Source organism: Cyphomyrmex costatus, unplaced genomic scaffold, assembly GCF_001594065.2.
Source record: "Cyphomyrmex costatus isolate MS0001 unplaced genomic scaffold, Ccosl1.0 scaffold275, whole genome shotgun sequence".
Taxonomy (NCBI): Eukaryota; Metazoa; Arthropoda; class Insecta; order Hymenoptera; family Formicidae; genus Cyphomyrmex; species Cyphomyrmex costatus.
The window spans coordinates 777,875-805,514 of NW_017276855.1; the positions used below are offsets into that span (position 1 = coordinate 777,875).

Below are 27,640 nucleotides of genomic sequence, written 5' to 3' on the forward strand. Positions count from 1 at the left end.
ACCACGTCCACTTTCGACGATACGATTTTATCGGCGAGACGGCGGTTCACGAAAATGGACGTGGTACGTAGTTCCCGCAAACGTTGGTGCCGCTAGTGTACGGGCAGTTAGAAGCATTACCAGAAAAAGGCCTCCATGGCCGCTCTCAGGTTTTGTCTCTGGTTGTAATTTCGTTTCGTGAGTTTCGTACCTACATTCCGTGACTCTCGCATGCGCCGTTCGGCTGCTTTGATCTAGCGTGCGTCGTGAAACAATCGCATCATTATTGCGTCATGTGAGTAAATTACGACGAAATTATTTCCTTTATAGCAAAGCGATCCCGTTGAACCTTCAAAATTTCATTGTGAAAACATTTCCATGTAAATGGGGATTCAACGTCAATAATGACAGCGTGAGTACGGTACATGTGGATGTATAACGTGCGTCCGTTTTGTCTCTACAGAACCGTCAGGGTCAAGAAACCGCGAAGAAGCGAGGATTAAAGGGACAGGATGTTGGCGGCGAGGATCTGTCGGACTGGGATCTCGCCAGGTTTGGCATCGCTTGTCCGAACTCCGGTCGTCCCGACGACCCCGCAATTTTCCAAGGGTCAGATCGCGAGGTTATTCGTCAGCGATGGACGTAGTTCTTATACGAGAACTGCGAGGAGGAGGACCACTGTGGTGGAGCAAGCAACGGCCCCAGCTGGCGAAACGGGTAAGATAAATATTTTCATTAGATTTTTATGACATTGTCATATATAGACAAAATTTGAAAGAAATCATTGAGAATGTATTAGCTCCTTAGAGCTACATTTGTGTAGTTTTGTTTTCAGATCAATGTCTATTGTTGTTTTGCAGCGTTTAATGTTGGAAAAGCAGCAGTGGCTGGAGGAGCACTGATGGGATTAGGTGGTCTTTGTTATTATGGATTAGGTCTTTCTTCACAAACGGGTGCCATAGATCATGCCCAGTAAGCAACTTGTTTTTCTCTAAAAGACTTTTTACGATGATCTATGAACTAGGTTTTAAGTCTTAAATCATAAGACGTAAGAATTGACCAATCACAGTCGAATGTGAGAAGAATAACTGATTATGATTGGTTAATTTCTTGTAGCTTAAGATTTAAAGTTTAGATAATGATTTATTATAGGAAACTCTTAATAGTGAATATATTAGTCACCTGTATTAGTCACTACACTGGATTAATACACATTAAGCCCATTCTACAATATTCTCTTCATATTCGACAGTGATTGGTCGATTCTCACTATAACCATTTACAACTATGATTATGCAATTGTAGAATAGACTTTAAAGGCTGCTTTGTATAAAGTATCTAAATGAAACGGCATAATTTAATCAACTTTGATAATGAAATAATGCATATATGTTGTCAATAAGAATCTTATTAGACCGTATATGTGAGACCATCAATAGACCTTAATGATTGAAGCTTAAGCTTAAATAATTTAATGTGAATTTATATATACTATATATATAGTATGTATGTGTATATATATATATATATGCATACATATATACTTTATTTGTAGTTATTTTGAACTGCTAATTTACACTAGAGATCTGGGTTCGACTCCAGGCCGAAGTTTTGAGATAAATACATTTATTTATAGATTTCCACCATATTAAGATAAGTTCTTTAATTATTTAATAGATGCCTCTTGAGTATCAAAAGTTTAATTGTGATATTATTTCACTAGTCTAACTATATTTTTAAGTTTGATAAAATTTTGTATTAATTTTATATGTACATATATATATATATATATACATATAAATTTACGTTAAATTATTTAAGTATCAAAGGTCTAGCTTTAATCATTATATAAAGTAGGAGGGCGATTTTATTACATATACATATTCTATTAAATAACATGACAATATCATTTTTGGGTATTTTATTATAAATATTTATATGCTTTTACATTTAACTAATTTCATGTTTGATATAATATTTTAGTACATTATAATTTAGTGTAATACAAGTGAATTTTCTATAAAATTTCTTAATCGTCTTGATACAATTTCCAAATGTATATGCAAAAAATTTTATTATTTAGCTTTAAATTTATCATTTTAGTCAATATGAAAACAGTACATATACAGTTCATTTGTATAAAAAATGTCTAATTCAACTTGGCAAGACAAAATAAAACTTAGGATTATTTTTTTTTATACAGCTTATGGCCTCAATACGTTAAAGACAGAGTGAAGTCCACTTACACGTACTTTGGTGCGTCTATTGCGGCCAGCGCAGCGTCTGCGGCTATGTGCCTGCGTTCTCCTGCTGTAATGAACATGGTAATGCGTCAGGGATGGGTTGCTATAGGTGTAACATTGGCTGCAATGATTGGCAGCGGCATGATCGTACAAGGACTTCCGTACAAGGAAGGATTTAATAGCAAACATATAGCTTGGCTAGTACATACTGGAATCTTGGGCGCCGTTGTAGCACCATTGACTCTTTTGGGTGGACCGTTGGTTATCCGAGCTGCTTGGTATACCGCTGGAATTGTCGGTGGTTTATCAGCGATTGCCGTTTGCGCGCCCAGCGATAAATTTCTGGCAATGGGCGGTCCGCTTGCTATTGGTTTAGGCGTAGTATTTGCCAGCTCGCTCGGTTCTATGTTCCTTCCACCTACGACTGTCCTTGGATCCGGACTGTATTCTGTAGCTCTTTATGGCGGTCTCTTGCTATTTTCTGGATTCCTGCTCTATGATACTCAGAAAATCATCAAACAAGCAGAAACTTATCCAATGTACAACGTTAATGATAGGCCATACGATCCAATAAATAAGTAAGTAATCGGAAAGAATAATCCTGAACAGGAAAGATTATTGTTAAGTAAAGAGTTGACTTTTCCTATCTCATAGAAAAATGTTAATGTGTTGCAAGAAAATTTATGTTTTTGAATAATGAATTTTTTTACAATTTTAATTTTTTTAAAACAAAGCTTTTTTAATTATATAATTTTATATATATATATAAAGTAATAGTTAGGTATTTAAAAAAAATTTAAGAAATGATTCTTCATACTAGATTAAGACGAGAACTTCGTATAACCATATGTCCGAAACAGTTTATTTTTAAAGATACAGGCTGTTAAAGTTGGAGGAAAAATTTTTTCTTTTTATTTTGAAAACTATTTGGATTATTTACTTATTTTTTGATGAAACTTGTGCATGTTTAAAAAGTACAAAAGGGTCAAAATAACTGAAGTAGTTCTCAAAATTTTTATAAAAAACGAAATTTTCCTTTAATTTGAGTTATGTTGTTGAATCTCTCCCTTTTTAAACATATATGAAATTTTCTTAATTTAGTGCGAGAAATCACCTCTTAAAACTTTTAGAATATTTGGAATACTTAAATGAAGTGAAATATGAATACATTATTACAAAATAATTTCTTTTATTATACTTGAGAATTGTCTCAATATAGGATTAATGTTTTTCTTTTTGCAGTGCAATCTCGATTTATTTGGATACATTGAACATCTTCGTACGAGTTTTGACCATACTGGCTGGTGGTGGTAATAGACGTAAATAAGAAAGTAGAATACAATAACTAATGAAATAATACTAGGATTAAAGTAACTCATAAATTACACATTTATTACACATAATTACAATTTGGTAATGTTCCTTTTATATAATAACAATAAATTGTACAGTTTTAAATTGAGAAAAATAAATTAAATGGTTCATTACTATACTTTTGTTCTTGTATTGTATATAATACATATATTATTTTTTTTTTAATGAAAAATTATGTTAAATATCGTAATATTGTAAGACTGTTGTAATGTTGCTAAAAAAAACTCGAGAATTATTTAAAATATTGAAACTTCTTATTATGCTTGAATTTTCTCTTGTTATTGAAGAATATATTGTACAAACATTTCTAATTAACTATCAGTTGTTAATTAAACAACTTGGATAATTATTTCTATAGTCTGAATACTGCAATCTAGTTGAGTAATGCAAGATAACTCGACATACAATTTATATTAAATCCTGGATTTGTGTCATCTAAATATGAAACTGCATTGCATTGTTGGTACTCTCGTTGTTAATTCATACATGGTAAAAGATAAAATTACGATAGATGTAGCAAGGTGTCGGCCGTCGACTCCCGTTGTCCCAAATCAAGATCGACTACTGAATCGATAATTGGCAAGTCTCTCATAACGAAATCACATCGCGAAGCAGAGAAGAGGACAAACCGAGTCAGCAACCCCCGCGGTGAGGAGGGGTTTGCGCCTGCGTCTATCTTCCGTCATCGTGAAGGGTGATACTGGTGCGCGACGAACGAGGGAGAGGAATGGAGACGTTAGTTAAAATGAGAGAGTAGTTAACTATCGAATGGAAAGGGAGAGAGAAAGACAAAGAGAAAAAGAGAGGGACATTGAACGCCGACACCGTGGCCTCACAGTCTCTTCGCGTCGCGCACCAAGACTCGTCGTTGCGCTTCCTTTTGTATTTTTACGAGCTAAGTCGTAGCGTTTAGTAACTCGATTCGTATCCTCGCGTGACACATTCCCGAGTGCCACGAATCTAGTGCATTTGCCAGCGACGGCGAATGCGAGACTCCCTTTGAGCAACGCTTGAGGACACCGAACAGGGAAGAGACTCCCTGTATCTTGCGAGAGGAGAGCCGTCAGTGACCTTCCGATTTAAAGGTATAAGTGAATCAAGTGATATGCCTATGAGAATGCGCGATTCTGTACGATTCCACCAACAGCACTTAATCAAGTGTTTTGCGCCGCTATTTTCCGAAAACTCGGGGGGATGAAAATCGCGAGTCCACGAAAAGTCTCTCCCGTTTGCGGAATGTTTTTATTAATTTAAGTAATTTTCATAAAATATATTTTTATATGAGTAAAGCTCACTACGCATGTCCTTTAAAAGAAGAACGTTTTTCTATAAATAAATCATTATTCTTTTTTAAGTTTCAATATCGTAAGATGTAGATATTGAGGAAGAATATGGATTTTTTTTAATTTCTCTCTTTCCAGCTTCTTTGAGGAGTAATCCTATGATTCATCTTATGAGATATAACGAAACGAATCGATACAATGTGATCCGTAATTCTCACTCGAATAATGTAACCATATAATAAATACATAAATTATTATGTAAAATTATAATAAACAAGTTAGCTTGAATAAATTGGTAGGAACTGTTGTGTAATTAAAACAATGTATTAATTGCAGTAATATCATTATAGTTATTTTAAAAGCATGAAAGAACGATTCAATTTAATGACATTTAGCAGAGGATTATCATAAGATAATACCTAATCCCTTCTTTCTTATCGTTAAGATCTCATTACGTCGCTCTAATTGTTTTTTCGTTTTATTTGATCTGTAGACTTTTCTCTTACAATTTTTTCCGATCGATTCGAAATTTTTTTCTTTGGTCTTAATACTCGTTAGTGCCGTGTATAATAACGGTCGATCGAAAGTAATATACATATACTTTTATCGCTCGCGTGCGCATGTATTCCTCGTGCGACCACCGAGAGGCCTCGGAGCGGAACGCGCCAAGTGCGGCAACGCACGCGGCTGACGGCAAGGTGCATCTCGAACGAGGACTTGGCACCGCACGTGTAAAATTCGTGGTACACGCCGGTGATGCTTTTTCGTCCAGACAGAAAAAACGGCGCCGTGCAACGCGACGCGACGCGACGCGGCGTGGCGAATCGATCGATCGACGCGTGACTGCCGTCGTCAAGTAAAAGGCACCGTCAGCAAAATTATCAGTTCAGACTGATAAAAGCTCTAACCCCCCGGACATTCTGTATCGATTACAATCAAAATAAAATTTCTCAAATAAATTAGTCATTTCTTCTTCATAAATTACTGTAAATTATTTATTTACAGTAAATCGGATTTCGGGAAATTTTAAATACATACGGATTAATTTCGCATGAAAAATAAATAAAAAAATTCTATAAACGTAGTATAATCTACAGAAATTTTTTGAACGAACTAATATATCCCATATAATTCTCTAAATCTGCCAAGAATTAAAATATTTTGCTACATTTAGAGAAAAAAATATTTTTATGCAAAAAAAACTAAGCTAATATACCAAATAAATAATTTTGTATTAAATAAAATTTTTGTAGCAGGATATTTTTTCTCTCAATGTGCAGATCTTTCGAAAAATTTGAAGTAAACTTTTAAGAGAGAGAATTTCAGAGATTGCAATTATTTACGTTCGCTGCAAAATACATGAAAATTTTTAGAACGAGATTCTCTTGGCAAGTCGTCTGTAATACACTTTTCGATTCCGCAGAAAAACGGGAAACGCATTGCGAAAGAATACTCGGGGGATTGAAAAGTAAGATGAGGGTGGTTAAGGGTACGGGACTATATAAAGGTTGTCACACACGTGCGAGATGAAGATGACGCTATCGTAGACAGTAGTACCGTCTTAATTTTAGGAGCCAGCAAATGGTCCACAATTTCTAGTTTGCACATCGTATATTATCTTCTTCTTTGTAAAATAAAACAAAATGTTGCTATAGTACATAAATTATTTCATAAATTTAATATCTAATATAAACCATTTTATAAAAAGTTTTATAAAATCAAGAAAGAAAAAAATTTGGTTCTATAAACATATAATTAAAGTTAATTAATATGAAAAATAAGTAATGCAATTCTTATATATTTGAATTTTTGCTCATATAAATATCATTATGAAATCAAAGAATTAATTTTTATAGAAATCCATTTTGATTTCTGAAATTTATCACACATGCACTTTATTGTAAATTGAAAATTATAATATATATTTAGAATAAATAGTAAATAACATGAAAATTATGTGATATTCAAGTACATATACATAAAGAGAAAATAAAAACAGATCGGTGTATATGATATGGATGTTAAATGTGAATAATCGTAGACATAAAATTTTGAATATTTATTGTATTTCTATGTCGCTATTCTATTATATAAAATACAATGATAAGTTATTAAAATAGCATGAACAATGAATACAAAAAGCACATGCTTCTTCCCTGACGATAATAAAAGGTGGAGCAGTTAAATGTGAGGGAAAAAATAACAAAAGCATAAATGAATTAAGTTTCTAGAAGGCAAAAATTGAGACAATAAAATATAAAAGGGGCGTTGACGCTTCTGCTACTCTTACATTTAGTGTCATAAAGATTATCCATTGTGACATAAAAAAACGCTCATGTCCCAAATGTACCTCAAATATATTGTGTATATGTAAATATATCAATTAGCTTAATCGGCAATTAGTTCAACAGGCAGAACCGTTTGCAGCAAAATTTCTAAATCCTTTTTTCTTTCTGTTCGTTAAATAACAAATATTTTGTGTTAACTAACAAGATATAATACAAATGTTATACTTTATCAAGTATAAATGTAAACTTATCAGTTTTTAACGCCGATTTACCCAATAAACAAGCTGACATTATTCTCGTCACTTTTATATGTCATTTTGATGTTAGAAGCGTCAATATAACGTCAAAATGGCAATAAATAAGCTTGTTTGCTAGACAGTTAATCAAAGTTTACTCCAAGTCACCTTCATAAAATCCAAATGTATGGTGATGCTGGAGAGAAGAGATACAGGACGCGCGAAGTCTCAGGGTGCTCGAACATGCGAACCATTCCTGAGAACGAAGAGAGGGCTGGCTCGAACAAAATAGAGGGTGGTCGAGAGGGCGAGGGCGGGGGCGGGGGAGGGGAGGGGGAAAAACGAGGGGGTCGGTCGCGAGTCGATAAACCGCGGGGCTGAACGCAAGCACCCTTGCGCACGACGTCAACATGGCGGACGGTGAGTCCCATTCCCTATTTCTCTCGGTCTAAGCCTTGTTGAATGCCGGACGGAGAGAGAGTTTGAGCGTGTGTCGCACAATCGATTCGCGGTTCCGCTTGTTCTCCGTGGCTACTTGTCCCGATTGGGGCAATCTCTCGGGAGTTCTCGTCGCAGAGAATATCTCGCCTTCGCGAGCGCTATCTCTCTCTCTCCTTCTCTCTGTTACTCGAGAGAAGGGTAGCCAGTGAAGTGCGCGCGCGAAGATTCAACCCCCCCCTTTTTTTTTTTTCTCTCATTGTCCATCTATCTATCTCGGAGGATGGAGGAATTAAACTTACCGTACGCGTTCTTTTTCAGACGAGGATCAATCGATATGCGGCTCAGGGAGTCGGTCTCGGTGTCATTGCATCCCGGTGGACTGAACAACAAGTAAGTTATCTCGACAACGAGATGATGAAATCGACGGCGCTCGTAATAGAGGGTTAATTGACGGCCCGGCCGGTCGGGCCGGCGCGATCACGTGCGTAGATAATAATAATCATCCCTTAATCGAGGCGCTGAAACGGACGCGGAAATGTGAATGTCACAGTTCGCGGAAAGCTGCTACTTTGTTCTTCGTATTACATAATTGTTTTTCAAATGCCGAATTTTCATGCTGGCTGTTAACAGCCATTTTTATTAATTTTTATCAATGTTATTTTATAACGTGTTTACATTTTTTATAATGTTATTACAACTTCGTGCACGCCTTTCTATCTTAAATATTTTAGTTGTTTAAAAATTATTTATATGTTTATTATTCTTTTAATGTAGAGTATAAATGTAATATATAAATCAGATTGAAAATATAATCTTTTTCCACCCTGAAGATATAAAAAAATTATTCGACTCTTTTTCTGACTGTAAATTGTAGAAATTATAGTCTTATATAATTTATTAGTTGATGTGTTCCGTTAATGTTTCAAATCTGTAAGAGTCTTGAATTACATGTTAGAATTAATACATTTCTTTGAAAAATTGCAAAAAATATAACCCTTGTCCTTATATAAATTTAAATAATATATAATAATAATAATACACTAGCCAATTAATCACTTAATTACTTTGAGTGTTAAAAGTACTTTTGTTACGAATGATTTAAATTGGATTTTTTAAATTAAAGATAAATTATCTTAAAATCCACAACTAAATGATTGCTGAATTCTGTTGTATCAATTCGAATTATATATAGTAATATCCCAAATCAAAGGGAGCTTAGTTACGCTTCCTCAAAGAAATGTAATATTATATTTCCTCATACACATTTTGTAATATTGTAAATAATTAGGAGCATCGAAGAACTAAATAAATATACGTCATAAAGTATACGTAACGGCCGCTGCACGCGGGGTTGCGCGGAGTCACGGCTGCAAATGTCAATCGTTGTAATCTTTGCCTGACCAAGTCGCCTGATTATTTCCTAGTTATAAGTTACGCTAAATATAAACGTCTGATCCGTCTCCGTGGCGGCCGTAGGCGTGCTGCCGCCTATGCCGCCTCGGCATCGGCGGGCCCGAGTGGTATACCTAACGGCAACGCTAGTATCGATCCACCTGGACTCATTTCTCGGTCTCGCTCGCAGCCAGCTCCGCAGGCACAGCCCGAGCCGGAGCGCCGGGGCCGACGAGATCGGCGATCGCAACGAGAACGCAGCGCAGGAGCCGGTCGCCAGTCCTGGGCCGGATTATCCGAACGACGAGTCGGCGGATTTCCGGCTGGCCGAGGACACCACCACGTGGTCCTCTCTAGCGATCGCGCGCGACAACGTGCAGCAGAGCAACCCGTCAACGCAGCAGCCCGCCAACGTCAACAATAATCTCACCGAGCCGAGGATACGGAGGAACAGCTCTGTCGAAAGCCTCGCCGATTATGAAGGTGAGTGTCCTGTTAAATTGCGTTTGTCACTCACTTATAATCTGCTTGCCTCTCTGTGTGTGCTGTGTGTGGGTGTGTGTGCCCAGTGTGCGCATATTACAAACTTGTATCGATTTAAAAGAACCATCTTTAGATGCTCCTTCTGCGTTTTAGAAAATGTGTAATGATTTATTCTTTTACAGAATTTTAATAATTAAGTTATTTTAAATTATTTTTTTAAATAATGATAATAATATGTATAATATACATATAAATCTCACACACATATACACACACATATATATATACAAGGTGTCCCGAAATTGCCGAATTAAAATACCATAGCAGAATAGAGTTTTCAAAAAGTTAAATAAAAAAAGTGTACATTTTTATTTCAAGCAGGAGTTCTTGAAATATGTATAAGCGCTTAAATATATAACTAATTACGGATTAGATAATTACGGTTAGATGGCCACCTGTCCATGAATCGCGCGTGCGGTGGTATTAAATATAAACGTGCACTTCAGTGTTTGAATATAGTCTGCGCGTAAACGTAGTCCATAATTATGGCCATATTTAAACTCTTATTATTTCATAAACATCTCCTCTATTACTTAAAATAAAAATGTACAGATAACTTTTAATTTAGTCGCTAGTTTGAATTCTGAGATAAATATTCTTCACAATAAGTTCTTTAAAGGATTTTAAATGTGCTAGTAGTATCAAATCGACGATTAGAAATCAATGTATGAAAATGATTAATTCGGTTAAATAATTGTGTTATAAAGCCGATAATATGCGGCGTATAATCTGATTAACATGAATATATGATATTTAAAAATTTATATATAATTATTTTCATATCTTCACATACAATACATATGTGATGTGATTCATATAAATTGGATGTATTCTTATTTTTATTGTATAATTCTTTTTCTTAATTTTTTGAAAACTTTTTTATTATAGCATTTTGATTCGCAGATTTTATGTATATATACACACACACACACACACAATAAACATATTACAGATATGTATATAGGATATCCTGTAAAGATTGTTGAAATAATAACTACGCTTAAGGGGAGATAACTTTGAGACGAAAATTCTAATACAAAAATGTCGAGGCATAACAATACTTAAATTATAAATATTTAAAGTTAGCGCGAATCGCACCCCCCATAAATTTGTCGCGTTTAAATTAAAACGTAAAGTGCTAAAAGTAAAAACTAATCGTTGCGTCTTGTTAGTATAATATAAAGATTATGTTTACGAAGATAAAGTTGTTCATATTTTTAATTATTGACATTTATTATATTCAAAAATTGTTATAGCTTGACATTTTGATATTAGAATTTTTTTTCTAAATGATCTCAGGTATTTTTTTTTAAGCGTCGTTTTTACGGAACATTTTGTGTATATACAATGGATGTCATTATTAATTATCTCACATTTCAATATTTGCTATTTATATTGTGCCAGTTATTTTTATTCGCGTGTGAAATTATTTATATAATTGACATTATTAATATAATTATATAATTGAAGTTATTAATATAATGTGGCCGATTTAATATATCATGTGCGATTTCGCATCAGGGAAATGTAAAACATATAAATTCAGAGAGAAAGAAAATTAATAGAATATAAAATGATTTAGAGAAAAGGTAAAAGCAAATGATTTATAAGTAAGAGACTTGTATTATTAGGCACGATTGAAGAGCAATCCGCCAACGTAAACAACAATCTAACCGGGCTGAGGATACAAAGTAGCAGCTCCATCGAAAGTCTCACCGGTTACGAAGGTGAGCTCCATCGTCTCTGAATCAACCCATGTAGAATCGTACAATAGAATAGTATAAGAACTTCTTCATGCCATTAAATCACGCGTAACCCATAACAAAAATTTATAAGTAAAGTAATTCCAGAGAGATTGAAGAAAACATATATATATAGTTTTGTATTGATATATTACATATCAATTTTTAAAGGATGTATCTAGGCGATAAAAATGGATAATATCTGAATTATTAGCTCTATTAATTTCGCAGATCTCCGCTTGTATCAAGCGCAATTAATTGATTGGCCTACTTTTTAGTGACGCTTCTTTCAATTGCTATACGCTACAATGATGTTCGAGATTTTATTGGAAAACAATGGCGGTTGAAGGTTTTGTCGTAGAAGCGCGATAGACACGTGTGGCGAACTTCGATATTTTCTAGTGGCTGCCATTAATAACGCGTTTTACATCCTTGACATTAACCATTATCCGTAAAGTGCAAGCTCGAGATTTTTTAGTTTAACCAAAGTCATTCGCGGTCGCGTATTGTAGACAAAATATGGTACACTTTCACAATAATATTAACTTCCAACGATTTACGATACTATTTATTAATACGATATTATTTTCAATCTGCAATTGTAATTTAAATTAAAAAATTATCAGCGCAGGAGCCAAAAATGAAATTATTCATGAAATGTAAAATTTCTAAAATTAGTAATCTATATATAGGAGTTAATATTATAATATACCACAATAATTTGAAGCCACGTAGCAGCTGATAATAATCTATCATGTTAATCTGTCCCACTAAACCAAAGATCCATATAAAGGACGTTTATAGAAAGAGTTTACGCAGCCATACAAGTCTTTACACGAGTAACCGTGTATGAAATTAAAGCTCAGAAACCAATGATTGATCATGACACCACTGATCTGTTCAATAATGATCAAGTGCCAAGAATTCTTGAAGAGAAAGAATTATTGAAACCTAATATGAGGAATTCATTCTCATTGATGTGTGCTTTCTAAATTCTTTGAAGTGGAATCTTACTCTAAAAAGTGAAAATTGAACCAGTCTTGAAAAAGAGTACAATCTTTAGCTCTAGGACTTACACATGGGTCTTCAAGACCTAACTAAAATTTTGTTCGCTCCGGAAACAGATACATTCTTATAAATCTCAGAGCTTTTAAATAAAATAAAAAACAGTCTAAAAATATTAATCTGAACCCTGATGTTACAGCCTATCAAAATTACAGCGAGTTAATTTTGCTGTATCCGTGATATGTGTGTTTTCGGAATTTCTCTCGAGCTACGTGTTACAGAGTTAAGAGTGAGATTTCACTCTTCGGAGTGACAATTTACTCTAAAAATTGTAAAGAATGCGCAAAGTATTGCGGGTGGACTGTGAAAGACAATCGACCTACAAGCGCACACGAGCCGACCGACGCGGCGCGATGATGACGATGAGTCACGAGCTACACACGACGTCCAATTATTCGGTTGATGCTGAAAATGAGCGTAACTGCGAAATGTTGCAGGGCGTAACTCTCCGCACGAGAACTCGTCGCACGAGTTGACGCCATCCGAGTGGTCTGATTGGTCTGAGGAAGGGAATCTGCCGGCAGGCTGCCGCGGCATCGTCAATCCCAACTATCCCGGCTTCCAGCACTTGGCACCTTCCCTACTGTCGGACACAGACCTGACTGAGGACGAACACGACAGTTGTTCCGATTACCCGCCACTTCATCATCACGATGAGGTAGCTCCGTTGCCAGAAAACGACAACGAGTACAATAACAATATCAACGACAGTATCAATCATCTCTGCGGCCAGCGCAACGATCGCAAGATCTTCTACGAGAAACCCAAATTTAATATACAGGTAATACTCGTTATTAATTGAATAGACTGACCGTAACATCGCAAAAATATATCGCAAAAATGTGATAGAGAATATTAAAAATTCAGATATATATGTTTGTATTATAGATATACGAGTGACATAAATATTTGATATGTATCACGTTATATTATATTCATGCGAAAAGTTTATTTCATATTAAGATTCTCCATTCGAAGATTCTTTTTTCTTTCAAGACAAAAATTCCGAAGATCTTAGTACCTGATGTAATTAAATTAACACTTAAAACAATTTATTTAATGCATATATGGTATATCTGTTAATGATTTCTTTGATTTTTCTGCTTTCTTTGAATATTCAAGATTTTCAATTTTTAAACGTTTTAACAGAAAGATTATTGACGAATTTATCTCCCTCTTTCTCTTTCTCTAAAGAGAGAGAGAGAGAGAGAGACCGTTTAAATCTGCATTGACATTTGTTGTCAGCAGAAAGATTAGACTAATTTGTTTGCATACATCATATTATGACGATCGTGCAAATTCGTTCTAAGTTAAAATAAACCTGTCACTAGCAAAACCAGACGATAGTCGTCGCGAGTTATCAACGCGTAAAAATAATCAAGCACCCTTCTACGAGCATACTCTCGATTTCGTGACATCATCATGCTACTCTCGTCTCTCTCTCATGTTCCAGACTGTGACTTCTCTGTATGAGGCGGTGGTGCCGCCTTCGGAAAAGTGCATCAACTACGTCAAGAGCGTGGAGGTCTCTAAATCCGAGGAGAAGGCGTTTTCGCCGGAGCCGGAGGAGGTCGTAAACGGCATCGTCGAGGCAGAAACTCACCTGACGCTTTTAGACGAACAGGAGGAGAGTCTAGCCAACCAGATTACAGTGGTTTGAAAATTAAAAATTTTTTTTAGTTTTATTTTAGATAAATGTATGAATACAATATTATGTATAATGTCCTATTATCAAATTTTTCAAATTATTGTTATACATCGTCTTATTATCATTTATCAGTAAAATCAACGTTCAAAATATTTGATATTGAATGATTAACATTGATCGCATTTGTACGAGTTTATTTGTATGATCACAATTATTTTTTAAAGATTAGTAAGTGACGAAATAATTTTAAGGAATAATAGGAGCCTACAATCCATTTGATTCCACACATATTCACACACATCCTTTAAAACTAGAGTTCATTAAAGAAACCGTACGTTCTAAAAGAAAAAGCTAGACTTGATGCTAAAATAGACGTTTTGTTGAGCATTAATATTAATATTATTGGCATCAATATTTTTTTATGATAAACTTTTGATTGTTCAACCATATTTATTTTTAACATTGATAGCCGAAAAAAATTTTAATTATACAACTAATACAAATTCTAATCAAACTTGTCCTGTATGTGGTGCAACTCCCAAAAATTTTAAGAATATTACTAATTTTTCGATTCTGATGTATTTCAATCCAAATTAAATATGTTGCAATTCGATATCATTCCTCTGCTAGCTTACTTAGATAAGATAGTCTCGAAAATATTCTTCATATTTCATATAAAATTGAAGTCCATAAATTGATAATTATAGATTTACGGGAAAAAATAATAGTAGTAACAACAAATGAACAAGTTTAAGAAAAAATTTACGGTTTTTAAATAATATTGAACTTTTTTTTCCAAATGTGAAAATGACTGAAATAATATTAATATAATATTAATGTATCAACAAATAATATTAACGTAATATTTGCAAAATTAATTTTTTCATTAATTTTTTTACATAATTTTGTGGTAAATAAATCAATAATTCTTTATATATTTAAATAGATAATAATATAGTAAAGTTGTATATAAAAGTAAATCTTTTTATATAAACAATGCATATTTTTACATTAAATATTGTTATGTATAAAGTTTTTAGTTAAATAATTTATAAATGATTAGTTTTCTAGAGAGAGTTTAGAGTAGCAAAATTTATTTTTACAGAGATTTATATTTTGGCCAAACATTTAAATTTTTCAACTACTGTTTACTGTGCAGGTGGATGAGCGTGCACCCGAATTGTCGCAAGTGACTTTTGAAGATAAACGTGAGAGGGAAGTACCCGTCGAAGTCGAGCTAGTGGAGTTGACCACTAGCGTGAATGAAAGCCTGCAGTTTCCGGAAATCGAGGAGATCCTGGATTCTGGAAAGACTAGCGAGATCGGCGAGGTGAGCTCAAAGGTGATTTTCTGCAACTATAATTAGTTTAGAATTAATTAGGAGATAAAACATCCCAACGCGATGGTTTTTGTAATATATATCTAATAACAACTGTGAATCTTTATTGGAAAACCCAATAGATAAAGATTACTAATTCAAGTGTGACTTTAAATAATATTTAAAATAGATATTTAATTTATTTTGATTTTATTCATTGTATGTATTTATACGTCTTATTCTTTCTATTATAATTATAGTATTTTTAATTGTTAATAATAATTAGTTTTAAGTGTTTTAACATTTAACAATCTTGTATTTATCCTTGATCCAAGTTGAATTCGCTTTGAATTTCATTAATTCTTAAAGCTTGCTGCGTTGTTCGTCCATAATTAAACCTAATTATCATAGAATACACAATTTCCGCGGCTTTTCTGTCTGAGACTTTTTTAACGTTATTATGCAATTGATTTGCATGACAATTACTATCCCGACTAATCCTACTTCCTGTCATTGGGCTTCGCGCCTGTCTGACTCGCGACGGTTCTCCTGCACGGTCGATTAAACACAAATGATTTTGGTGTGGGCGCAGACGGAGGATATCGCAGTGGAGCACATCGACCTAATACGTGAGGCAAAGGAGTTGCCTCATTCAGATCGCTCCAAAATAGGCAACCGTCAGCCGGTGACGACGACGTCAACGTCGACGGGTGATTCGGTCGACGACGACGAATCGGAGAGTAACAGTGACTACTCCGAGGGCTTTGCCGAGGAGCGGCCGACCTATACGAAACTGGAGGAAATTGATTTGTTGTCAAGTATCGGCCGTGACATCGGCGTCGATCTTGAGAAATACGCCCAGCCGGTACCGGACGTGGTCGCGATGGAGTCGATCGAAAGTATGCGTCAACCGCGGTCCACCTCGATCGTCAAGGATCGTATGGACACCAACAAGCTGCTGGATCGCCAACTTCCAGATATATCCAGCGCGGATGCCCGGAAGAAGGAAAAGATGGTTAAGAACCAGGCAAAGCGCCGGCAGCAACAACAGCAGCAACAATCGCGAAACTCTAATTCTCAGAGGCGTCTCGACAAGCGCAGGGTTGACATCGATAATGGATCTGGTAGATATCTCCACACGTTTTTTTTATTTTTTATTTATTCTATTCATAGTTTTAATTCATTCACTGTTTTAATTTTGCATTTCATGTTTTTCCATATTTTATTCTCTTCCATATCGTTTCAGTAACATATCTACAATAATAAATTTTATTATTTATCTTATAGTTTTAGTAATATTGTATATCTTTCTCTCTACAATATTAATGTTATTTATCTCATAATCATTCAATGTTCTGCTACAATTGGTTTTCAATTATTAATCGTTTATTATCTTCTCGATTTTTTAATATCTTGTAATTCTTGTATTAAAATAATTTTTTCAGAATTGATTTCTTCTGTCTTAGATTTATGTTACCAATACATTCTTTTTCTTGCACAAATAATTGCTATTGTCCGTATATCTTTTACACTTTTAGTGCAAAACATGTAACTCTTTTCAATAAATATGTGCAATACATTTTATGACACTCACGTTCTACTGGAGGTAATAATTAACTGGCTCATTTTTCAGTAATTGAAAAAATAATTGTTTTTGCATTATCTCTCAGTGGTGATTGCCACATTTGCGACCCAATATCAGTAACTATTACAAGTGCAATAATTACATACATGGCCTTGAAAATGCTATTTTTAAATAATTATTCTTTTTTAATATTTTTTTAAGATGTCTTAAGTTTATAGTTTTCTGTATTGTAATACTTGATCAAATTTCTCAAAATAAGCTTATTATATAATTAATATATAAATAGATAATTAATATTAATTAATTATCTATTAATGAATGACGGAATAGAACGATAAGATTGTCTTGACAATTTTTATATTTAAATCTTCCAGAATAATGAAATAATTATAATTTCTCATTGAAAAATTGATATCAGATTCAGATTTACAACGAACTTGAGAAACATATATAACGGGATATATCTATAATGTATCTATATATAAAGTTATTGATTAATCTTCGCAAAGTATGGCCGAATAAGATAAATTTTAATTTTGGACTAATCACTCGAGATTACTTACACATACGCGATCGATTCGCCACTCACTGGTTTTCATTCGGTTGTTCGGTATACCTCCACCACATCGTCAACATAGAATAAAGCTGCTCACGTTTGCCATTCGCGTACTGTTAAAGGTGGTTTCGACGTTTATAACATCGAGACAGCGATGCCGAAAATCGACCTGGATGCGATCGAGTCACATCTTAGAGCTGCACGTGAGGAGGAACGTCGAGTAAGTAATCAACATTCTTTTCACACGTCATTCAGTAATTAACTTTTTAGACATTTGAATATTGTAGGAGATTGCGGACTTAGATTATTATTATAGCAACTTTATTGAATTTAATATATCGAACAGTTATACTATTCTCTTCTTTCTTTCTCTTTAAAATATTCTATATAGTTCAAATTGCTCGTTTTCCTTTTATGTTACATTTTATACATTTTTAGATAACATCGCAAAAAGTTTGTGCTTATTTAACTAGTTTCATTCTTTAATATGTAATGCAGTTCTATTGATTTCCAATATTTCCTTTCTTATATCAGATAGGGATAAGTTCTTAATTTAAGCTTATTCAGGCTCTCGGGTCAATGAAAGTCTTCCGTTCATTCACACACACGTATTCTACTTGATGTATTCCAATCGAATCTCATTTAGTTATCACAATATGTTTGACAAACACCCAGTGGAGCGTCAATTCTGTCTAAGGTTTCACGTTTGCATTGAATATATTTTGCGGAGGCATTTTATGCAGCAAGTGGGCGAACGCATGTGTATACGTATAATAGGTTCTATGGAACAATTGTAATAAGATTTCCAAAGGAGCGAGTCGATCGGCTTCAGATTTGGAATTTTCTTTTTAATCTATCAGAATTCTGATAGAAGAAACTTTAAAATAATTATTAATTAAGAACAGCTGTTAAGAAATGGGAAAGAGATTATTTTTAGCATCGAGAGGCGCGATAATTCATATCGCGCGATATGATAAACCTTGACACTCGACGATTTCCAATAACGGAGCACATCGAACGATGAATTAAGTATAAGTTTATAAAAATCGTCGGTGTATTCGAATGTGTTAATTTTTTAATTATCAACGCAGAAAACATCGTGCAAGATCGTTTCTATCGCGCTTCGTCGTTTTTGACAGATGATAGATTTTGGATCTTGTCCATCTATTGACCGAGGTACAGCATCGTGTTCGAAATGTTGAATTGCGCACAGGGCAAAAGTTACGCATGACTGGTCAACCGAAACGCACGACCCCGAAGATGATTTAACGATCTTTTGTTACAACGATGCGACTGACGAGAGAGCCAAAGCTTGCATAGCGCATCAATAAGTCAAAGTTATCCATTTTGCTTTGCGTGCGGCAAATTATTCTCTTTCCAGTTGATAATATAATTATGTGATAATAAATTGAACGTATAACTTTCTATTTCGTGCATCTGATTACTATATATATGGCGAAGTAGTACATCATAGTTGCATAATATTCACGTTGCTTCTATGCGAAAGGGAATATATATAAGAATATGAAGGCAATCTAAATCGATTAAAATCTTTTAGAGTATAAAATCTTAGAAATGTATTTGCACATGTTTCTTTTCAAAATCTGTTAATCTAACTTAATATCAGTGCATAAATGAGATTTAAAATTATCTCTTTCTTGACATTTAACATAAGAAGTCGATAAGCTGTAAATTGGATTAAATCTGAATTGTTATAACATTTTATCATTGACGACATTACATTTTTTACATTATGGAATTTTACATTATTGACATTATTTATTACACAATTTTTAACAAGATTGAATTTACTGTTATTGGATTAACTTTTAGATGATTGACTACAATTTCAAGATGCGAATAATTTCCTGACATTATTTATTGATTAGCGACACCGAAATTTTATAATTTATTTATGTTTGTTACACTGAAGATGACCCGATCGGAGTCGAAACGTCTGTATTAAATTTTAAATTTTATATTATACTTAATTTGAAAAACTTTTCTTGCGTTCAGTATTTGGCTCATTGCCCTTATTATTATTCCTATTGTTTTATACTTATTGGACCTTATATTATATTATTTAAAATTATATTTTTTAATTACACTCGATGAAAAAGCAATTTTGATTTTTTTGATAATTACAATTTGCATATTTTTACTATAAAAGTTACACTATGTTTTTCAAACGTTTTGAAAAGTGTATATTTTTTATGCATAGTGTTCAGTTTGTTTTATTAAATTATTCAAGTGTACTTAATTGCAAGCAGTACTCTATATAACATGTACATAATGTATACGTACAGCGGATAGCACAAAATGCATTGTGTAAAATCGATATGACACACATACATACACAAATATATATCAACTTTCTTATTGTATCTATTAAAAGTGTTACTCCTGAGAGCGACTCCGAATGGAACGAAACTGCGGGAATGTGTCTCATCACGTCAAGCCATTCATTCTGAAAACTATTGTAGGCGTCCGCTGAAGACAGCATCGGATGTAATTCTCTTTACCCATTTTCCAAAGTGAATTGTGAACTCGGAAACGTAGCTGACTCGCATACAAGCCAACACATTCTCGTCGAGCACTTTCACCGAGAATCCCCGTGAGAAGCCTTCCTAAATGTTAGGCTCCAGTAGACAGAGCCACTTCCACGACCGCTGTTGCCGCCACTACCACCACCATCATCGCTATTGAACGCCTCCTTCGCGATCAGCAAACCTTAACGACAGATCTCGGATCGCTCGACTCGTTTTGCAGTAATGTAGTCTCGTGCAGTCTTGTGCCGTCTTCGTCTCGCACGCGTGCAAGTCTCGTGACTCCTCCTCGGGGTTAGTTGCATTTCTGCAACCTTAGACCAATCAAGTCCGATCAGTGATTCCCTTTCTAGATCATAGTTCTGTTCACGGTAGCATTATAAGAGAGAAAGCGAGTCGCAAAGTCAGCGGAAGAGGAGGAGCGGTGTAAAGAACTTGGAGAAACTCAAGACGAGTTTCTGATAGATATAGATATATATTGCAAGAAAAGAAACTAATTAGTTTACCGGGATAGAGAGGTGTACAACGGGAGTGCGCGATCATGGGCAGCAGCAACAAATCGCGCAAACATTACAAAAAGGACTCAAGATTTGTCGCTGATCTTTACACATTTACTTACGACGACGACTTGGATTGTGTAAGGGATGCGAAGGACGAAGGGCGACAGCATACGTCGGATATAACTTAGACAAGAGTCACACGAGAAAATATAAATGTTTGAGTTGATAAATGACGTGTTAAAATTGGAGCAATTAAATCTGTTCTGTGACTTGGGAAATTATAGACTGTATGACGTTCAAGACACATTTCATATTTTCCACTTCCAAGTGACAGACCGACGACTTTGATTGCTAGCCAAGTTTCTTTTCTAAGCGCATGAATCTTTTCTATAATGTTTAAGAAAGACAGTTACATCTGACAAGTTACATCTTTATTTTAATTTTTAGTCGATGAATATAATATATGTAGTCATGTATTTTTATTTTTCGTTGCAATATCTTTAATGTGAATGAAGTATTGAGTCAAAAGAAAGAAATTCTGTTGATAATTTTGGGGAAAAATACTATGATAATCGAAAATGGTAAAATTCTTAATCCAAGAAAAATTTTTATAAAAATTAAAAAGAAGAAATTATTTCGATTATTAGTCATTATTTTATTAGTTATCGTGTTCTTTTTCATTTTTATTGAAGCGGCGAATAATTATCATAGCATATTTAATTTCAATACTAAAAAACGAAGTCATCAAAATCAGCATGGTTTTTAAACATTTTAATGAGTCAGATATATGATATGATTTAAAATATTACTATTCAAAATCTGACAAGTCACGTCAATTACTTTAATATACAAAGAAATATATCAGAATTCAATTGCAAATTCATAACGAGTCATAATATTTCTCAATTGATCTCGTGCGTATGTCCATCTGTGTGCGACCAATACACGTGCAGGGAATGACCGGAATATTATGTCTAACTAAATGTCAGGGACGGATGTTGGAATGTGTCAAACTTTAGGGGCCTGTTTCACCAATAAGATTCATCATATTACTTAGTATAATTTTTAGAATAATTCAATGTAGTTTATCTTTTTTTTAAATTAATAATATTAAGAAAAGGCTCGACTATAATAAATAAATTATATTATACCTTTTTTTAACTCCCAGAATTAGAAAAAGATAAAAAGTAAATTGAAGCGAGATTGAAGTTAATCTTGTATTGATGGAATCGAGTCTTAATAATTCCAGATTCCTGCTCGTGTTGTCATTCTAATCTAACAGGAAGGTCGTCGAACCGCACGATTCGGTACGGTTCCGGACCGACGCAGGCGAAAGTAGGTCACGGAAGCGCGCTATTAATGAACAAACAGATTTTAGCAAGCAAATTTTTCTGCTGCGATTGCAATTATACCTTATTCTACAGGGCTTTATCAAATAATTTACAATTCAAGCACGAGATTTTTTTGTAATTTAAAAAACTATATTGAATTATTTTTGTAGCACTTCATATAATTTTTAGATGTTAAGTGTACTTAGAAAATACCATTTTCGATTATTGATATAACATATATTTGATTCAATAATTTCGAATCTGTGGAAGTCTATCACCCTTCGCAAGAGAACAAAGTATGTCGTCGCGCGTATTACATATATTTCATGAAAGTAAACAGCATTAATTTATATATAATATATAAAAGTGGCACCAAGATGAAGAAGAAGCTACTACAGAAGTGGATAAACCTTCGGAACAGGTCATGGAGACCGAGGAGAAAGAAACGAAGGGAGAGCATTTGGAAAGGTCTGATTACGACAGGGAAGATTTAATTACGCGATTCGACAGAATTATACGAGGCGAACTCGATGACGATCTGCAGGTGTGAATTCATTCGGCAAACGTGCGAGAGGAAAACATACGTAAAAGCTCTAACAAGATTCGAGTAGTGACATGTATATTCGGCATCAAAAATAATCATAAATTCATGACATTATTGTTACTCGTAATTGTATGATATTCTAATGTACTAATTATAACATAAAAGTAAATTAGTTTGAACGTCTTATTGAATTTTTAAATGCTTCCTCCTTTTCAATTTTAATTTTTTAATCCACGTAATAATTAAATTATTACCTGGAGAACACTACATGTTTTCTAAAGATTATACAAAAATTTTTAACCATGACTAAGTGTACAGAACATTTTAATATATTATATACTTGCGTCTTTGGACTCTCAAATTGCGCTATAATATCCATCAATTGTCATTACATGTGTTTATCGCGTTTTATGATCAACATCCACATGCAAAATGTAAAACTTATACTAATGTATATTATTTATTCATTGTGCAGCGACGAAATGATCGTGAAGAAATCAGAAGAAGACTCGCGATGGGGCCTGACGCCGAAGACTTGCGTGCCGAACGTGGACGAAAACCGAGTCTCCAGTCGCGCCTTCAGAGTGGTCCGTATAGACCTAAATTTTCTCCATCAGATTATCATATAATAATAATTGAATAACAATTAAACCAAACGATAAGTAAATTGCAAATGTATTTGCCTTACAGGAATGAACCTTCAGATCTGCTTCATGAATGAGACATCATCGGACACAGAATCCCCGGGTTCAGAGAATGACACGTCTCCCGGATCCACGCCTACATCCCTTGGCTCAAAGCAATTTGACGGGAAACAGAAAATACCAACAAGACCACAGATGTTGAGTCTACCATCTCTAAGACTCGATATGGGTGCGAACTCCACACCGCCGATCGATGAGGCAGACTTCTTTGCGCGACAAGCCAGACTGCAAACCGAAGCGCGAATGGCCCTAGCACAGGCTAAAGAAATGGCACACATGCAAATGGAAGTGGAGAGACAGAGGTTGAAACAGAGTCCCATCACTGAGATGGTGCGATGCAGTTTAGAAAAAGTTAGTAGAATTTAATTTATAGATTAACAATACTTTAGGTCATGTAAACTTCATTTTTTATTTTATAGCATAGAAAAATTTTGAATAAAAGAAGCTAACACAGCATATATATTATAAGTACTTCTATAAATTAATCACGATTATTAAAAGAAGATTAATATATGGCACATTTCCGCGGATTTTTAATAAATAAATTCATATAAAGAGTTTAAATATGTATAGATAGCTAAACAAGATACCTATGTATTATACATAATAAATATGACGCTGTAGTTTTTCAATTCATTAATTACATATATTAACACATCTATGACTCTTTAGACTAATAAATAAAAAAAAAGTTTTAATGCCTAATGTACCTACTTTTATGAAATTCTACAAGTATTTTATTTTATGAGTAATTGAGCCTATATAGTACAATAGTCTGTAGAATCTGTAATATAATCTTAATACGCCGTATGAGATTCCTTTCTGAAATCTGTTTTCATTCTTATTTAGTAAATCCTTGAATGTTGCATATTTTTTTAGGTCGGTGTACAGCTGGGGGAGGACAGACGCAGGTTGTCCCGTGTACTTCTCACGGAGTTAAATGTCGCGCAGCTGCAGGTAGTAGCGAATGATTTGCACGCGAGGATTGCCGCATTAAACGAGGCGCTCGTCGAAGGTCTTTTGAGGAGAGACGATTTGCATATGGAGCAAGATTCAATGCTCGTTGACGTGGAAGATCTCACTCGATATTTGTGAGTCCTAAAAATAATAGTCTATAAAGATGTTATACCATTTCTTTCATAAAAACAATATGTAAAATTTTATTTATTTATTTTTTTAGTTAATTGTTTTCGTCGGTTTTCACAAAATTTATTTACAAACTTAACAAAGATGCAAAACTTATTATAACTTCTGTATTTGTAAAAAGCATTTTTTATTAACGAAATTTTGATTATAAATTTTGACATTAACATAAAAAATATAGCAATTGGAAAAAAAAAAGGATATTAAATACAATTTTGTTATGCAGAGGTGCCAAACAGGAATCGTTGAAGAAGAAACATCAAAATATGCAACAGGCGGCAAACCGGAACCATCAGCAATCCTCTCCAGCTCCGACGAAGCTGTCGATGAAACCGAAATTAACGCATTTGAATCGCGGTCTGGTTGCCCTCGTAAGAAAATAATCCTTCGCTACGAGACTGTGCAGTCTCGTTAGAAATTAAACTCCGAGCGAAGAGGGGCACCACGAGCTTTAGAGACGTGAAAAAGCGAAGAAAGAAAAGAATTTGAGAAATTTTTCCTTTGAGAAAAGCAAAAGAAAAAGAACTTATTTCGGCAAAGAAGGTAAAAGAGAGGAAATGAAGAAACTTTCTTCGATAATGGAATTTTCGTTAGAGAAAAAAAAATTGAAGAAAGCTTCTTCGGGAGAAGCAGGATGAAAAATCTCTTTTTCACGAAAGGTGACACGAGAAAACTTTGCTTGGAAGAAAAAAAAAATGATTGCGTTAGAAAAGCCGTGGTGTGCGTGCTCGAAAACTTTGAAAAATATAACAATCAGCTTTGATAACGGTGTGGAATCGTTTTCACCCTGATGAAGGGAGAGAGCAGCAGATACCTTTCCCTGAATTTCCAATTTTTACAGCTTCGTTAATTATCGTTAAGCACGTGGAAATAGAAATTTACGTATAATGTGCGTACTGCATAAGCGAAGGAAGCAACGATTCTTCGTTCGTATCCCACCGTTTGAGATTCTCCATCTCTCTCTTTCTCCTCGTCTATATTCACTCGGCCCCCTAAGCTCATATGTCAGATTATGTCCCGCGACCCGTGACATGCATGCATGTGTTTATCGAGTATTCGCCTTTAAATAATAGCGTATCAATAGCGAGAACGAATCCCTTCTCTGTTGTATTGTACATATAACGAAGATTTATATCAAATTATTGCCGTATCGAGATTTCACGTGGTGCTTAATGAGCGCTTCGTTCCGGTCGTCCAATGTATAAGTCGTTCACGTGTGCGTTGATGTGATGTTGAATATTTCGTAAAGTCGTGATTAATTTAATTGCGTATAGAGTATTCTGAACAACACACACAAATTTCTGTAACTTATAAAACCGTAAATTTATAAATTTAACAATTCCATAAATATTCGAATGTGTATGATCCTTGCTTCGGTAGATCTCTAGATCCGCCAATAGAAGCCGTCAGTTGCTTAAATAAATACTTCACGTATAAATTCATCATCCTATCGGGCTTGACTGCACAAGATATTGGTAATACGATAACCGATAATACATAAATATTATATAAGTTTTTAACTGTCGCGAACAACAAAGAAAGTCAATATACTTTCTTTAAATAACACATTGCGCGCGCACGGGAAAGTAGAATATAAATGTTAATGTGGAGGTGAAGAGAATGCAACGACCGTGGAGAACGAAAACCGCGTTACATATCCAAATAGGTGATCTAGTATGCATCTAGTATGCAAAAAGCGATTAGTCCATACATAGAGCAGCTACGAAAGCATAATTGGATAGAGATTTGATCGAGCACAGCGTTAAAAAGTTAATTCGTATATGCAATGACGATTAAATACGAAGACGACTTGTAATTTGAAATCAAAATTTTCATTGATATGGATTATTCGATTCTTGCATCGTGTTATTTTTGCATGCTGGTCTCACACAATAATCTCATTCACACGCAGGATTTTCAAATGTAGACGAAATAAATTATAACGAATTTAAGCTGCAATTAGCTTCGTTTCTTCTAAGCCCGATTGTACCAACGTTACTTTAATTTTAAGCAAAGCTTAAAATTTTTTCCTTTCTGTTTCTCCATCGGTTTTAAAAAAAGAAAGTGAGATTTATAAGCTTCGCTTAAAGTCAGAGTAACGTTGGTACACATACACAATCGTCTTAGATCCTCAATTTACTTTTAGTTAATACAAATAATTTACTTGAGAAATATGTTTTAAATGGGATATAAACATTCATACACTAATTCACATGCATAAAAATTTCTATTTAATGCTCTAAAAATAATTTTTATCTTTAGATCTTTGATCGATTTCTAAGTAAATTTACAAAGATAGATTACTTAAATTTTGCTTATTTAACTCTTTCACATATTTTAGCATTGTATTATATATCATTTATCAGCAGTTACATTAGAATTTTATAATCCATGCGTGTGTTTTGGGAAAAACAAGATGTCTTTCAAAAACTGTTTTCACAAATGAGATTAGATTGAGTATATCCAGCTTGCCAATATCTTTTTCAAAAATATCGAAATTATTTAATTAAAATGAGAAACAGTTTCATTGAAAATAAAGAAAGATGATAACGAGTTTACAGTTCTTAACTGTTGGAGATATTTTCTCAAGACCTAGGACTTTCGATTAATTCTGTGAAACGAATTCTACTCGTCCATGGTTAATCGAGAATAAAGACCGCTTTTAAGCCACCGATCGTAGTATAATTGAAATAATATTTAAAAAATAGAGAAAATTGCTTTAAAACATGATCATCACAACAAATTGAACTGAAGGTTGCGCAGTCAGTCATAAAAGTACCATCAAAGAGCCACATATTATCTACAAAATACTTTTAATCGTAATATTAATAATATACAGATTGTAAATAACTAAACAATAATAAAATATGCTGTAACAAGTTCTTCCTCCCTTTCTCTCTCTCTCTCTCTCTCTCTCTCATGCATACACATTCACTCACATTTTCATTCTCATTTTCACACTTTCTCTCCTTCTCATTGTCAATTTTCCTCTAGTTCCGCTTCATGAAAGATCGAAACAATGAAGAAGGCACGAGGCAGTATATCGGATGGTGTTTCTTTTCGATTTCAATATGCACCTTTCCTTTTCTTTCCCTCGTACTTTTATTTTCAATTACCACCGCGATGAGAAGCTTTCGGCAGCTTCTCGTTCATTTTCACTGCTTCGTCAAACCGAAAGG

General features: G+C 34.1%; 1 protein-coding gene across 1 annotated transcript; it reads left to right on the forward strand.

Annotated features, from left to right (window-relative positions):
- Positions 1–200: 200 nt before the first annotated feature.
- On the forward strand, positions 201–26,476 carry Schip1 (Schwannomin interacting protein 1). The gene is made up of 17 exons (XM_018541095.1): positions 201–274; positions 443–696; positions 840–951; positions 2,183–2,800; positions 8,163–8,234; positions 9,427–9,719; positions 11,411–11,506; positions 13,024–13,367; positions 14,040–14,240; positions 15,394–15,564; positions 16,145–16,676; positions 17,816–17,917; positions 22,469–22,614; positions 23,090–23,201; positions 23,305–23,669; positions 24,198–24,409; positions 24,688–26,476. Exons 2-17 carry the CDS (start codon positions 492–494, stop codon positions 24,842–24,844), a joined length of 3,738 nt encoding a protein of 1,245 aa, XP_018396597.1. The 5' UTR covers positions 201–274; positions 443–491; the 3' UTR covers positions 24,845–26,476.
- Positions 26,477–27,640: the final 1,164 nt, after the last annotated feature.

Excerpts from the sequence above, each read along its gene's own strand:
- Schip1 (XM_018541095.1), top strand. The coding sequence starts at position 492 with ATGTTGGCGGCGAGGATCTGTCGGACTGGGATCTCGCCAGGTTTGGCA. Across the intron at positions 15,565-16,144 it reads AGACTAGCGAGATCGGCGAG|ACGGAGGATATCGCAGTGGA; the intron begins GTGAGCTCAAAG and ends GTGTGGGCGCAG. Across the intron at positions 17,918-22,468 it reads TGAGGAGGAACGTCGAGTAA|AAGTGGATAAACCTTCGGAA; the intron begins GTAATCAACATT and ends AAGCTACTACAG.